The sequence below is a fragment of the Abramis brama genome, assembly GCF_963993115.1.
Source record: "Abramis brama genome assembly, chromosome: 3".
Lineage (NCBI taxonomy): Eukaryota > Metazoa > Chordata > Actinopteri > Cypriniformes > Leuciscidae > Abramis > Abramis brama.
In genome coordinates this window covers 58,561,166-58,577,875 of record NC_139965.1, presented here as the reverse complement: position 1 = coordinate 58,577,875, position 16,710 = coordinate 58,561,166, and the positions used below count along the sequence as shown (strand labels likewise).

Sequence of the window (16,710 nt, the reverse complement as noted above, 5' to 3'; positions counted from 1 at the left end):
GTGAGAAAACGTTTTGACGTACAACCCAGAAGCGCTGCGCTGTTACACTACGTGAACTCACTTCTGAACACACAGAAGAAAATCAATAGTTGAATAAAACATGTGTTTTTTTTGTGTGTTTTTTTGTGCACAAAACGTTTTCTCGTCGCTTGATAAACTTAAGGTTGAGCCACTGTAGTCACTTGGACTATTTGAAACATTGTCTTTATTAACTTTCTGGGCCGGCAAGTTTCAATTACAGAGAAGCCTATGGAGGAGTGATCCAGCTCTCAGATTTAATCAAAAAAATCTTAAACCGTGTTCTGAAGATGAACGAAAGTCTTACGGGGTTGGAACAACATGAGGGAGAGTAATTACTGACAGAAGTTTCATTTTTGGGTGAACTAACCCTTTAAGGCTTTTCAATCCGATTACTAGCAACGGATTATTTGGCTGCATGTAAACGTAGCCAGTGTTGTTTTAATAAGTGCAAGACCAGCCAGAGAGGGTAACCCATAGAGGAAGTGTTGTGGTCAGGTGTGAGAGCAGGTGCTGCTGCAGATGGCCATACACATGAGCGCACAGAGCGAGGGGTGAAGCTGTACCTGCACTGAGCCCCCGTGCCTGTCCGCTGCCAGGTGAGAGGTCAGGTAGGACGAGTTTGTCTGGCGGTTGGGCTGCACCTCCCATGCTCCTCTGCGGTCGGAGATGGCCGTCTGTGCGCGGGTGGAGGAGGCGCAGGACAGGGACAGGAGGAGGTGTGGTGAGTGAGCGAGAGCGGGCGAGTGAGGCCAGGTGGCATGCAGCACAATGAAGGAAAGGAAAATCAACAAAGAAACAAAAAGAGCCAGTCAAAGCCAGGAAATGGCATTAGTGACTGTGGACGCAATCGTCCAATCAAACCAAGAAGCAAAACACCACAAAATAAACACAAAGAGACATTAAAACAGAAGAAACTGAAGGGAAAACTTTCTCCAAAGCTGCTGAATGCCAAGTGGAGACTGCATGTAGGCAAATCAGGCATCCAACACGGAGATCAGATAGGAATATCTGACAGCATACGTTCAAACTATCTACAGCTACATCAAATTCAAACTGATGATGGGGCAATATTCTGCCATTGGACTAGACAAGACATTGACAGAGACAGAGTCAACACAAGGACAAACAAAAATCCAAATTCAATTTCTGAAATTCAGTTTATACAGCTTCAGTACAATCCCATGGTGCATCAGTCGTGGTGAATGCGGAATTTCATTTCTTAATGTCTTTTGCATTTAGTGGTAGGATCTAAATTAATTTCGTTTTCAGTTACATTCAGTTTAAGTGGAGATTAGTTATAAAATAAATAAGAAAAATCCTGAATTTATTGTGCCCTGGATTGAAATTAGATATTTAAAGAAATATATATATCAACAACAGTCCTATGTCCAACTGGAACACTGCTTCGGGACACATGACCAGAACTGTAGTGTACCACAGGGTTAAAGGCACCATATGTAAGATTTTTGGATTAAAATAACAACAAAAAAAACACTGCAACAATGTTATATATTTTATTGACTTGTGTACTTACATAATCCCAAATATTTGGGATTGCGTGTCATTGCGTCACCTGTCAATATCTGCGCTACCCTCGATTTCCAGTTTTACATCCATAGCAATCATGGAAACACTGAAGACGCTTTAATATACTATGCATTTTATTAGACCGGTGAGCAACTGTTTGGATACTTTTATTGACAGAAAACTAATCACTGTTATATAGCTCAGCACGGCTAGTCTTATTGTTTTAATCTCGTTTTCTTGATTTACCGCGAGTACCTCAGAGACAACAAGTGGCTAACATCGCAAAATTAGAAAGCTTTATATATGTATTAATGGTAATACAACATTTTCTCCACCATAGAGTATATTTTAAAATGAACTGCATGCCATTTAGCAACACAAGTCAACCAGCTTGTATTGATAGGATATTGCAGAAAATATATATTTTTTTTGATCATTGAGGGAGAAACATGTTGTGGTTTGCTTTGTTTTAAAAAAAAAAAAAAAAAAAAATCACAATTTATGAGGCGGCGAGGGGGGCCTTTAGCCCTCACTTAGGGGTAAAAGGCTCATTAGCATGGGGCAAAGCAAAAGACGCTCTGTATTGATAAAAATACTGTACGTTTTGCATAATATTCAAGTTAAAGGGATAGTTCGGCCAAAAATGATATTAAACCCATGATTTACTCACCCTCAAGCCGTTCGAGATGCATATGTCAATCATTTTTCAGACGAACACATTTTCAGTTATTTTAGAAAATGTCTTAGATCTTTCAGTGGTTATAATGTCAAGTTATGGGGTCCACCACCTTCAAGTCCCAAAAATGTGCATGCATCCTTCACAAAAGTAATCCATCCGGCTCCAGGGGAATAAACGAAGGCCTTCTGAGGGTAATCCGTGCGGTTTTGTCGTAAAAATATACATATTTAAAACTTTATAAATGAAAATAACTGGCTTCCGGCAACAGTCGACGCACGTTCACGGGAGATGGATGCCGGCGTATGACGTAGGACGTAGCTTTTGATTTAGCTATACTTCGTTCTACGTCACGACGCTTCCTAAGCCACGTCCTTCATAAACGATACTGACCATCTGAAACGAACCATGTCGTGCCAACAGATGGATGCAAAACTTTCATTATGTTAATTATCATGGGGCGCTTTTTACTCCAAATACCATACGTTTACAAATTCTTTATAGCAAAATTGATTTAATGAATGTGTTAATTTAATTACAAAACTAAAAATCATTAAGACCTTTGTCTCAAAACATATTCATTAATTTTATTAATTCTCATTTGCTAAATACTATAACATTTAAAAAAACACACATTAAAAACAAGATTAAATTAGCGAAGAATAAATGTTGCGTTGCTGCCCACGATCGCGTCAAGAATCAGCCACATTTCTTAGACAATGTTTAGAAAAGTGCAACGGCGAGTTTAATAAAATTAATCAAATCAAATGTGCCTTTAGCCCCATTGTAACCTACATCTTATTGGCAAGTCAATAGGTATGCATTGTTTAAATTTAACTAAGCCTTTTGTAGTGAAAATTGACTCGTTAAACACCAGAACCTCCATTACACGAGTCAGTTTACAGGGTGCTTGTGTCTCTCAGCCAAGGATTTCTAAATATATCTGCACTCCTCTTCCCTCACAAGAACCATAATAATACTGTGAACTCACATCACTAGAAAGATCTTAAATATATGACGTCAGTTCTGCCAAAAATGAAAACCGTGACCAATTCATTAACTCACTCTCAACCTGTCACTGCAAAACCATCCGAACAATACTTTTTACTATTACTCTTTACTTTCATGGAACACATAGGAAAAGTATCATTTTTGGATTACTTCAATCTTTCAACCTTGAACTGTAAGCACTAATTTGAGTGCACCTCAGATATGAGCCAAAATTAAACGTTTTGATGAGTTTGACACAGGGCAAGTTTGTGAGATGTGCAAAGCTGATTTTGCTCTTGCAGATGTTAGAGAGGCACAATAAGCAATTTACAGATAAATCAACATAAAAATATTCTCCAGTGACATTTTTAGGAACTTCTACTCCCAGCATGCACTCTGAGCCATGATATGCCAAAGCAGTGCATGCTGTATCAGCCAGCTGCTGTGTGGACGGGGCAATGATTTGGTTTAAAGCTTCATGTGTTGCTGCAGAAACCCTCGGAAATCGACTCAGCTTTAATGATAATGCTTGAGCAGATCTCACGAAAACATGTCCAGGCCTTTATTTCACTCCAAAACCAAATCTTTTTTGTTTGCATTGGGATATTTCTATGTCAAGCAAGCACCCTTTCCTCCCCCAAATTCTCATTACCAACACCAAAAAAATTACGATGGATAGATATTTTTTGGTAATTTCTAAGATTTTCATTGGGAATTCTCATTATACTTGGATTTCAATATAAAAATTGTTGTGTGTGTGTGTACAAGTTTGGATACTTAGTGAAATATTATGACAAACGACTAGTAAGGACATTTTACTGGTTCTCTCTAGTTAAAAAGGCTTATGAATTGGCCAAAACATGTTTTTTTATTTAAATCTAGTGTATTGCAGGCTTCTTTGATGGGTAGGTGTAGGGGAAGGGGTTGGGTTAGGCCATAGAAAATATGTCAGTAATATAGTGGAGCAAAAGTGTTGGTGTGACATCATTCTAATATGCTGATTAAATGCTCAAAAAACATTTCCCATTATCACAGTTGATAAGAAAGTTCACAGCATTACATTTAAAATTGAATTTTTTCGTAATGATGTAAAATGGTTTACTGTTACATTTGAACAATTTAATGTGTCGTTGCTGAATAAAAGCATTACTTTCCATTCAAACCTTGAACAGTATTGCATCTTTATTTCCAATACAGCCATGAGAATTTGGGGGTATTTAACTGTCAAACTAATCCAAACAAATCCAAAATAAGCTAAATAAGTTTGAGGTGAAATATGACCCAGACTTAATTTGTGAGATTCACCCATTTGGTTCAGGGGAAATATTATCCACCCCTACTAAATGGACTAAACCTTGAACATAGTACGTTTTCTCTTTCTGTAATAAAGATAAGTTTTGCCAATCTTAAGTTTCCTCAATGAACAGTGGAAGATTACCTGATTCCTTAAGGGCTGGTGCTGGGAGGGTCTGTCTCTGTGTGCGTGGCTCTCACGCGTGACAGCAGACGCCCCTGAGTCCACGTGGACCGACCCCACTGGTGTGGGCTGAGAAGACACGGCAAAACACACAGAACATCAGTTTCAAGGCCAAAGATGAACTAGCTCTGTGTCCCAGTGAATATAGGCAGCAACATTCCAGGGAGGAGCAAACTGTGCCAGGTTTTACTTATGACTGTACATTACTCTGTGCTGAAAAAATACTGATTAAAAAACAGTTATGCAATTTTACGCTAACAGTATTGCATTATTAGCTTAGCAACATGCTAACATCACAGTCAATTGAAGGCACTATGTGGTAGTGTTGTCAAAAGTACCAACTACGGTAACAAGTCGGTACTGAAATGTAAAAAATGTGACGATTCCAGCATTTTGAACTCTGTTGAACGGATACTTAAACACCTCTGATTGGCCATTATACTCACGCGCTCAACATATATGTATCATATATGCTTCTGTGTGTATCTGTGTAAGCGCTGAGTGAAGAGCGTCAAAGATGTCTATTTACAACATGTTTTTGAAGCGTTGATCATTGTAGCCAATCACAGACATATATGTTGAGTGCGTGAGTACAATGGCCAATCAGAGGCGTTTAAGAATCCGTTCAACAGAGCTCAAAATGCTGGAATCGTCACATTTTTAAAATTTCAGTAACACTACTTTTGACAACACTACTATGTGGTTTGCAAAGTTTGCAAAAGCTACCCATGTAGCGAGGAGCTGGAACAGAGCTAGCGTGAGTGGAATGCAGAAATTCTTTATTAAGACGACATATTGACTCACAATCTGTCTGCCAACCCAGTCATAAGAGTAATCAAAGGTATATCCTTTTCGTTCAAACAACTCCGTAAACAAGGTCCGCAAGTATTCGTAATCTGGCTTCTCAAAGAAATCCAACCGCCGGACGTAGCGCAGATAGGTGGCCATCTCCTCTGAAAGTACAAATGAGGACAAAGTTACAATGACAATAATCACTATAAACAAGAGATAAGGCAAGTCTGGTCTTAAAGTGCCCCCATTATGCTTTTTCAGATATTACATTTCATGCAATGTGCAATCTAGCTGTTTGTGAATGTACAAAGTTTCAAAGTTCAAAGTGCATGATGAATGGAGTTATTGTCTCCAAAAAGAAAGAATAGATTCTGAACTGCTGAAATGAGCAATCAGTCATTCGAACCTACGTAGATTTGTAACAAATTAGCATAATGCTAGTCTATGGTCTTCATTGGCTGCCTGAGAACAACGTCTACTTTGCCCCGCCCTCAAACACTGTAGTTGTAGCTGAGGCCTGGAAGAGTTTGGTTTGTGTTGTCAACATGTCAAGACGACACTGTTTTCTGCACTGCCACAGCAAATCCACTCGCCACACACTTACAAAGGATGAGGACTCGTGCTGGAAATGATACGGTAAAACTGACATCGTTACTGTTCGTATCACTGTGTGTCAAGTGATGAGGAAGATCCGCAGCTGAACTTTGGATATTGTAATGGGTGTTTCATTTCCAACATGCACTGCAAGCGGTAGACCAATCACAACAGACTGGGCCATCTGACCAATCAGAGCAGACTAGACCAATCACAACTGACTGGGCCATCTGACCAATCAGAGCAGACTAGACCAATCACAACTGACTGAGCCATCTGACCAATCAGAGCAGAGTAGACCAATCACAACTGACTGAGCCATCTGACCAATCAGAGCAGAGTAGACCAATCACAACTGACTGAGCCATCTGACCAATCAGAGCAGAGTAGACCAATCACAACTGACTGAGCCATCTGACCAATCAGAGCAGAGTAGACCAATCACAACTGACTGAGCCATCTGACCAATCAGAGCAGAGTAGACCAATCACAACTGACTGGGCCATCTGACCAATCAGCGCAGAGTACACCAATCACAACTGACTGGGTCTTGTGGAAAGGTGTTTGAAGAGACATGTTATTTTCAGACACTGTAAGAAAAAAAAAGTTGATGCTGCAATGTACATTATGAGAAAATGTAAGTGTTTTTTGAACTTGGATGCATGAAAACCTGCTGTAGGAAACCTTCAAAACAACCCATTTAAAAAGTAAACTTTAAAAAAGCATAACAGGGCACTTTAAAGTCAACATAAAACAACTTTAAACAACCCATTTTACCATTCATTACATTTTGATGAAAGACTACAAAAGACAAACATTATATTTTCTTTGGAATAATGTGCATTTATGAATTGTGCACAAGACCAGGGGTCTCATTTATATAGCGTGCGTACGCACAAAACGGGGCTGGAAACGTACGTACGCCAGTTCCCACGCAAAGGTTGTGATCTATAAAAAACAAACTTGACTGGAGAATGTGCGCACCTTTAAGCAAACTTTGAGCCGTGCATACACACATTCTGGAGACAAAGGGAATTGGCGACACAGATGGTGGACACAAAGTGTCTTTTTGGTCACTTTTAGACAGAAAATCTAAAGAAAATTAAACATATACAGAAAGATAATACAAATATAATTTCACTCACCAAGCCTATCTTGAAGCAAATATCCATCCCTTCTTAAATGTCCGCGCCAGCGAGCGCGTTGGGCCGTTTAGTGAAACTGACGCAAATAACAGTTTAAATAAATAAAATAATGATTTAAACTACTTTAAACTACTTTTACTTCTGATATAAACATTTAGATTAAATATGCCATTCAAATTAATGGAGTTAAACACTTAAACATGAAATCATTACTGAGAAGTTACAACATTTTTTATATTCAAATTCAATCAATATAGAAATATTTGTTGTGGATGCGGTGTTTTTGAACACTTTTCCTCTGGCATGCTGTGTTTTAATGTTTTAACCACAGAGATAATTGCTTATGATAATACCAGATTGTCTGAGAAAATAGTTTTGTGCAAATAATGCCCAAGGCCTATCTGTTTCCATTAAAAATATAAATCAATTAAAAATACAATTCGGCCAGTGGAAAAGATTAAGAAAAACTTTCTCTGAAATGTATTTTACACTATTTGATTTATGTATTCAAAAACAAGGCAAGGATAGGCAACTACTTGATTTTTATTAATGTAATGTGTCTTGTACCGATAAACGTTATCACGTGGATGACTAATCATATGCAAATGATATGCAGATGAGGATCTGCATAGTAAAACTAGGCGTTGTAAGCTCCATATATGGTTATTTCGGGGAGGAGACGCATGTGCGCACAATCTTCCGCTGACTGGGATTTATAAAGTGAATTCTGCGCAGGTTCTGGCGTATGAACGGTTTTATAAGTCTGAATTTTTTTTTGCGTACACCATTTTTGGCTTTTGGGCGCACGTACACTTTCAGTAAAGTTCCTACGCACAGTTTTATAAATGAGGCCCCAGGAACGGGCATTAAGAAAGAAAATGGGGTCTATTTTAATTCCATGTTGACTTTAAGATGAGCTGCTCCAAGTGAAGCACATGATGTCGTTTAGGGGGGTCTCACCGGGGAAGTTCTCACAGAGAACTTCAATGGGAGTGTTTCGCTTTGTGTCCCCAATCTTCTGGTAGCGTTCCTTTAGTGTGTCAGCCTGCAAAGCACAAAACAACAGCTCATTTTCCAGAACTAAATTAGTAACAGTTTTAATGGCGTTAACAGGCTGGTTCAACATACTTTAAGTCCCTGCCAAGGGAGACTACCCCGGAGGAAATACATGAACATGTGACCCAAGGCCTCAAGGTCATCCCTTCGACTTTGCTCTGCAAGAAAAGAAAAAAGGTTCAATTATGTACAAAATAACCAAGTTGGTTGAATAGTAGAGTTGGGAATCATAAGGAATTTAACAATTCTGATTGCCATAACTTTTATTATTTACCAAAACAAAACACATCTCGTTTCAAACCCATTATGCCTCGTTTCCACTGAGCAGTACGGGACGGGACAGTACGGTACGGTTCGGGTCTGTTAACCATGATCTGGCTAGCGTTTCCACTGCCAACAGTACCCTTACTTGATAGGCGTGGTGTTTCGATCAACGTCATTTTCGCGCGAAGAAGAACATAGTAAACTACAATGGATGACATGCAGCAGATCTTGTTCTTGCTCCTCGACATGTTTGTCACAAGAAGACAAGCGCCGACATTAGGCTTTTCTCAATATCAAGTATGCAAAGTTTGTACTTGCCATGTGCGACTCACTCCTACATGCAAATGGTACAGCGCGTTCTTAAAAGCGTCACTCAGCTCGCTCTGCTACTCCGGTTATCTCTGTTAACTTGCTCTGTATGTACATTTTAAGCAACAATAAAACGAAATATGTTATAAAACACCACTCTGCCTCTTTTCGTTTTCATTTAAATAAATTAAACATTATAGGGACACAAATGTGGTTCATGCGCAACGCATATTGATTATTCACTGCACGTTATACGTTATTCTATTTATAACAAAACGAAATTTAAAACACAACCCTAACGTTACCTCTTTTCGTTTAAATAAAAAAAAACATAAACATATTCAAGGCAATATATGCGTTTGTACAAATGTTGCAATAAACATCAGTGATAATCTTGTAATAAAAAAATGACAAGAAACCATATTTCTTTTTGTAAAATTTCAGTTTTATCAATAATAGCCTATATAAAAGTTTAAGTAAAAGGTACAAGAAGCTATACAATAAGAAATAAAGCTAAATATAAATAGCCTATAACGTTAATATGAAACTAAACTTAGCCTTCAGCCAAAACGATTGACAGGGAACTCATTATATATTCACGAGAGCAAAGATCGCCCATTAGGTCTACACAAGACGAATTATATCTCATGTTTAACCACTACCGTCGGAGTAAGCGACGAACGTCAGAAGATTAGCCGAGGAAAGGCTCATCCAGCCGGGAAACATGAGCGCCGAGCCCTGCTGAACGCATGGATCTCACAACCGAAAAAAAAAAAAAAAAATCATCTTTATAAATAAACCACAGATTTGAGGTTTAAACAACTACATTCTCGCCTGAAAAACTCTTAAAATTACATTTTGTGATACAGTAACAGTAGTATTATATTAAACTGTATATTAAAAAATGGCGCTTCTTATGTTGTCATTCCCCTTGTAGCACACGCAAGTGACGATTCTCTGTCAACCAATCAACGTCCTGCAGTGAGTCTAGCTCCACCTTTTAGTACCGTTCCACTGTGCTAGGTACCCCAATGGAAGGGTACCTAAAAAGTGGTACGGTACGGTTCGGCATTTTGGTACCATTCACAACTTTTGATAGTGGAAACGCAAATAAATGCGTACCGTTCCGTACCGTACCGTACCGTACTGCTCAGTGGAAATGAGGCATTAGACTCACATTCATCTATAGAACAATTATTTTTTTGTTCATCCACTGTCAAATATCTCTGGTTACATTAAAAACATCTTGATTTGTGTTTCCGAGATAAACAAAAGTCGGTTACACAATTTTAAGGTGTCGTTGTTACAGTGCAATTATATTTAAGTACTGAGTAATATTAATTAACTACATGTACTTACTATAGGGATAGGGTAGGATTAGGATTTGGTTGAGGGTTAGTTGCATGTAATTATGCATAATTTACTGTTATTACTACGGTAAGTACATGTAACATGCAACAAGGACACTGTAAAATAAAGTGTTACCCAAAAGTCTTATGGGCTTAGAATGACATGAGGGCGAGTAAATTATGAATTATTATATATTTTTTGGATTAAGTATCATTTTAAATCATTTACATTTTACAACATAACAGTAACATATCTTGTTTTTTTTTATTTGAAAGTAATGGCTTGCGATTTGGTGAGTGCCATATTTTCCACAATATAATTAGGCCTACATTTTTTTTTTTCCTGAAACGTGCTGCTACTTCTATTCCAAAGCAACTTCTATAATGCATTATATTATAGAATATTTTATACACACATTCACTCACTCACACTCACACAAACAAGCATGCAAAACGTGAAAAGCGGACACATTTGGATTTGTGCCGAATGAGAGATTTGTGAACCGAAAATGTCCGTTTAACCCCTATTACAGGTGAAACTCGACAAATTAGAATATCGTGCAAAAGTTCATTTATTTCAGTAATTCAACTTAAAGGGTTAGGTTAAGCTTTTTTTTATTGATTTCATGTAATATTGTAATTTTCTGAGATTTTGAATTTGGGGTTTTCATAAGCTGTAAGCCATAATCATCAAAATTATAACAAATAAAGGCTTGAAATATCTCACTTTGTATGTAATGAGTCTATATAATATATTAGTTTCACCTTTTAAGTTGAATTACTGAAATAAATGAACTTTTGCACGATATTCAAATTTTTCGAGTTTCACCTTTATATTCTCATTACTGTTCTCAATACCATTACATTTAAAGGATTTGTTGTGGAGTGAGAGCAAATAAAATACATTTCATGATGTGGAATGTGCAACTGCACGGTGTTGCTACTTTGACACATGCAGTGCTCATACTTTATTAAACATCAAATGATTTCAGTAATACTTTACAATAAGGTTCATTAATTAACACTAGTTAACTACCTTAGTTAACATGAACTAAGAATGAACAATACTTCTTAAAAGCATTTATTAATCTTAGTTAATATTAATTTCAACATTTACTAATATGTTATTAAAATCAGGTTGTATATGTTAAAATTAGTTAATACACTGTGAACACGTTAACAAGAACGAACAATGAACAGCTGTATTTGTATTAACTAACATTAACAAAGATATAATAAATATATACTGTAACAAATGTATTGCTCATTGTTAGTTCATGTTAGTTAATACATTAACTAATGTTAACTAATGAACCTTATTGTAAAGTGTTACCATGATTTCAATGATTTAATCATATTAGGTTGTATTGCGATTTCTGTATTTCCATGCCCAAATTTAAGAACTCTTAAATTAATTAATCCTTTTAGGTATTTAAGTCCGCACCAAGGTCTGAACCAAAGTTCATGTTTTGATACATTTTATACATTCGGTAAGTTTTGGTTTGGTTTGGTTTGACGTTGCAATTGACCTATGGCTAAGCCACGCCCCCAAACGCGATGAGCCAATCACAGTGCGCATAGCTAACCCATACACTCAGACATTCTCTGCTTCCATGTCCATTGAAATGCATTGCAGTTAGTCAGTTTTCATTCGTTTTTATATGTTTTTTCTTGTCATTTTAAGTTTAAAATGGTCAAACGGTGTGCATGGAGTACATGCAACTCCGACACTAGGTATCCTGAGAGGCTGGGCGACAGTGTGTATTTTTTACCCTTTCCCAAGCCACATTTCAACCGAGATAAGTGTCTGCTCTGGATTAAGTTATGCGGTAGACCACAACACCAACTAAACACAATTAAACAAGGATGTCTACATCTGTTCTAAGGTAAGTCAACAACGTATTTGAACGTTATCTTTAACATCTCTAACATAACGTTAGCCTAGCTTCTAGCTGCGTTGTAGCTGCGTAGCCAGACACAATGTTGTGTTTTACACAAATATAAGTAGGCTAAACACTTTGCAGTTGTAATGATGTCCTGTATGAACAAAATGGAGTATGTTTTTATGTTTCCACTGTTCGATCGCGCCCGCGCCTCTCTCTCTCTCTCTGATACACGCACTCATCCAGCATTGCAATCTTGACATCGCAGACTGTTCATTATGCTGCGTTCACACCAAACGCAAATAGAGCGTCAAATTCGCGCGTATCGCATCTAGTTCGACGCTTAAACATTTTGAATCCATTCACGCGTCCAAAGTGAATAGGACGCGCGTATAAAGCGAGCGTTTAAAGCGAAATAGCACCAAACTATAACATGCAAGTTACACTGTGACCTGTAAATCTTTGTCTGGAGCTGAAGCTTTTCATCGACCTTCTCAACAATGAAATTATTAATAGAACCCTCCAATGTATAGTTAAGGCCCTTTTGGTGACTTCGAGATGATATATAATCTTTCTGTCTCCAAAAATCATCAATTGCCTCCTGTGAAATGTCTCCTACTGTGACAGCTACCGCTATAGCGCCTGTTACCGAATGTTGACTGTTTGTCCTGTGGGAACCACCGGATCTTCCTGTAAATGTTCTGAAAGTCCGAACCATACAGAAAATGCGTTCACACTAGAAACGAACCAAACCTTTGTTCAGTTTGATCCGGACCGAGACTACCTCTTTTCGTCTGACCAAATTCGTCTGTTTGGTGCGGACCGTGGTCCGGGGGAGGATTCACACCTGTAATTTTGATTCAGATCAAACTGAAAAGTCTGACAATCCAGACCAAACAAGGGTAGGTGTGAAAGGGCCCTTAGAGTTCTGACCCTAAATTTCATCAAACTGAGGACAGCATAACCAATGTGATAGTGATTTTTTTCCACTGTATTATCTTGGGCCGCCCATTTTCCCTCTCTCATCACATTCAGTTCAGACGGCACACTCACAACTCAGACGCTATCATGACTGAGACGCTATAGATTCAATGCAACATCAAAAGAACCAAACATGTTCTTTAAAAGAACTGGTTCATGATTCCCAACCCTATTAAACAGCCAATCAAGACGCCATAAAGCGTGGAGATAGTGACATGCTAAATTTAATGCTAAGTCCATTTCAGGATCAGACTAGGAAGGTATCCAACACTTACCTTTCCCTAAGTGTGTATTAATAGACATGTATCGAGCTGTGCCCGTAAGGCTCTTGTGCTCCCGGTAAGGAATGTGTTTTTTGGTTTCTGGGTCAATGTATTCTTTCGCAAGGCCAAAGTCTATGATGTGAATGATGTGCTCCTTCTTGTTTCCTTGCCGTCCGATGAGGAAGTTCTCTGGCTTCACGTCCCTATAGATGAGGTTTTTAGAGTGCACATATTCCATGCGGGAAATCTGGGGAATTGAGCAAAGGATGCAAATTACACGCTTGCACTGCAAAGCATCATCAGGACTCTGTGCATGCACCACGTCTCACCCAGGTGTGACGCACTCACCAGCTGAATGGCGATCATCAGGACGGTCTTGAGGGAGAATGTTCGGTCACACAGGTCAAAGAGATCCTCCAGACTGGGGCCGAGCAGCTCCAGAACCATGGCGTTGTATTTCCCACAGGGCCCGAAATAGAAGACCTGAGGCAGACCCTCTACTATTAAAGACACAAAACAGAGCATTAATCACACAAGTCATGACATTCTCTCTTTAAATCTCTCCCCACCAGCGTTATTTTTTTCATTTTTTTTAAGTTAAACCCCCAACGTTTTTGATCATTTTCATAATTATTTTCATAATTTCATGCCCCCAGAGTTTTTTTGTTGTAATAATATCTAAACATGCAATATATCAAAAGAAAGAACAGAGCCTTTAATAATAATAAAAAAAACTTTTATTCTAGCTTCATGCATTTTTTTTTTTTTTTTATCAACATCTGAATAAGGGAAAGTTTCATTTAAAAAAAGCAACATTTTGAACAAAAAGCTGAGAAAATTGAGCCTTTTCCCCCCAAAGACACCAATGTGTGTAACGCTTTTATTGCTCGCTGTCTTTTGTTACAGAGATTCTGTGCTCTTTCAGAAGGTGCATAATTAGTCCAGTCATTTTATGAAAAAAGGTTGAACAAATTGCAACAGAAGCAAACTCAACTGATTTTGTATCCTCAATATGTCCTGAGTAAGGAAAAAAAAGTCCCGAAGAATCCCATTAGGGCAAAGTTTCAAAAAAGACCCAAATATATCCTATTCATACGCCTATTCATTCTTTTTCTTACGTGAATAGGGTCAAAATTTTAACCTTTAGATATCACCATGAAAATTACTGAGTTGATTACTTACACCAAGACAAACAAAAATTGTATTACAAGTTTTTTGAAATGGTTTGTTAACATGGACAAACGGTGCATAATCTAATTACGTATGTGCTAATTTGCATAAATACCACAACAGATCTAAACATTGGGTGTAGCCAGGTGAAAATGTCTTGTTGAATCTTGTTGACATATAACAGTAAAATACCTAATGTTAAGGTCTGAATGGAACCCATTACGGCTACCCATGAGCATTAATACATAGAGGCAGGAAGAAGTACTTTAGAAACCAGACTTTATTAATTATTATTGCAGAGATGGGGTTTGGGGCTGGGTCTGTGGGACTGTTTCTGGGGATTCACTTTTTTATTTTACTTACCTTTTGTCTTCTGCATTCTCCTTAACATTGTCTCCTGTTCTTCCCTCAGACTCGTCCCCCAGAAACAGTCCCACAGACCCAGCCCCATGTATTAATGCTCATGGGTAGCCGTAATGGGTTCCATTCAGACCTTAACATTAAGTATTTTACTGTTATATGTCAACAAGATTCAACAAGACATTTTCACCTGGCTACACCCAATGTTTAGATCTGTTGTGGTATTTATGCAAATTAGCACATACGTAATTAGATTATGCACCGTTTGTCCATGTTAACAAACAATTAAAAAAAACTTGTAATACATTTTTTGTTTGTCTTGATGCAAGTAATCAACTCAGTAATTTTCATGGTGATATCTAAAGGTTAAAATTTTTACCCAATTCACGTAAGAAAAAGAATGAATAGGCTATATTTGGGTCTTTTTCGAAACTTTCCCCTAATGGGATTCTTCGGGACTTTTTTTCCTTACTCAGGACATATTGAGGATACAAAATCAGTTGAGTTTGCTTCTGTTGCAATTTGTTCAAGGTTGACCCCCATTTTGGCTTAAAATGACTGGACTAAATAGCGCCCCCTACCGTATAACAGTGAAAGCTGGAAAATTCTGTCAATGGCAGAGAAGCGGTCTCATAAATGTCTCATAAATGTCTTATAAATGTCTCAAATGTCTCATAAATGTCTCAAATGTCTCATAAATGTCTCAAAATGTCTCAAATGTCTCATAAATGTCTTATAAATGTCTCATAAATGTCTGTCTCATAAATGTCAAGTGTGTACTTTTTAAATAAAATCAAGACTATATATAATGGATTAAAGTAACACATTTCTGCAACAACTGCATACCAGTACTGAGAGAACTATGAAAATGGAGGAATACGTAAATGAAACTGGCTTTGCCTGAACACTTGTGATCCCACATGATTATGCCAAGAGATCAATATAATCAAAGTTAGCAAAAACAGGTCCAGTGTCTGTATTCAACAGTGTAGCGACACACAAAGCACAGCTCACACAGATCTAAGCAGCTTTCTGTTGGTCAACGTGGCAAAATTCAAGTGATCAACTTGAACATGAGCTAAATCTGCGTGGGCAACTATTTCGCCCTCACGCAAAACTCCAGATTGCATGGATTCCTACTGGAATGACTGGATTTCACCCGCAAAACTTGGAAAAATGGTGTGAACGTACTTTAAAGCAGCCGAACCCCATGTCTGCTGTAAAACGCAATAATTAATAGCTAAAAGAAATACATGTGTCTGTAAACTGTGTGCATCTTCAGAGGGTGATGTGGGTAGTTGCTCATTGTGTGGTGGTGTGTTGTAACACCCCTGAGAATAGAGCGCACTGTTGGCCTGCCGATGACTCATCTTGTGTTCAGACTGCACATAACACACACACACACACACTCGGTTGTTGGTTTCTATCTCTGCTGATTAACACTTTTACAAGCCTTCTATCACTCCACTGCTAGATGCTACTGGAAAGTGGGAGTGGGAATTCAAAGAGTGGGAGGAAATTCATATAGAAATGTAAAATATCTCTCAAAAAGTGAACATTGTATGAAATATGTAAAAAAAAAAAATGCATCAGTCAAAAGTGATTTGAGAAATGCACAATATGCATACAATATGACCAGAAAAAACTGGTATCAAACATTAACATCCACAGATTTTCACAGAGTTTGAATTTGCTGTTATTCGCAAAGTGTATTTCCCTTGCTTGTTAATTATACATTTTAGTGAATTTGACCATGTTTTTAGCTACCAATAATCGTGATTAAGGCTGCGTATAGTTTATGAGTAGACATGCACAATATGCATACAAGATGTACAGAAAAAACTGGTTTCAAA

General features: G+C 37.9%; 1 protein-coding gene across 2 annotated transcripts in view; it reads right to left on the bottom strand.

Annotated features, from left to right (window-relative positions):
• csnk1g1 (casein kinase 1, gamma 1) overlaps positions 1-16,710 on the bottom strand; it is a 64,899-nt gene that overhangs the window by 15,144 nt on the left and 33,045 nt on the right. The window contains exons 5-11 of one of the 2 annotated variants that reach the window (XM_084108466.1): positions 13,676-13,827; positions 13,340-13,574; positions 8,351-8,436; positions 8,183-8,267; positions 5,496-5,644; positions 4,653-4,760; positions 585-695 (exon numbers count right to left, since the gene is read on the bottom strand). In XM_084108466.1, coding sequence (XP_083964592.1) covers positions 585-695; positions 4,653-4,760; positions 5,496-5,644; positions 8,183-8,267; positions 8,351-8,436; positions 13,340-13,574; positions 13,676-13,827 — 926 coding nt within the window. The remainder of the gene's footprint in view (positions 1-584; positions 696-4,652; positions 4,761-5,495; positions 5,645-8,182; positions 8,268-8,350; positions 8,437-13,339; positions 13,575-13,675; positions 13,828-16,710) is intronic. The other variant, XM_084108467.1, reaches the window with a different exon arrangement.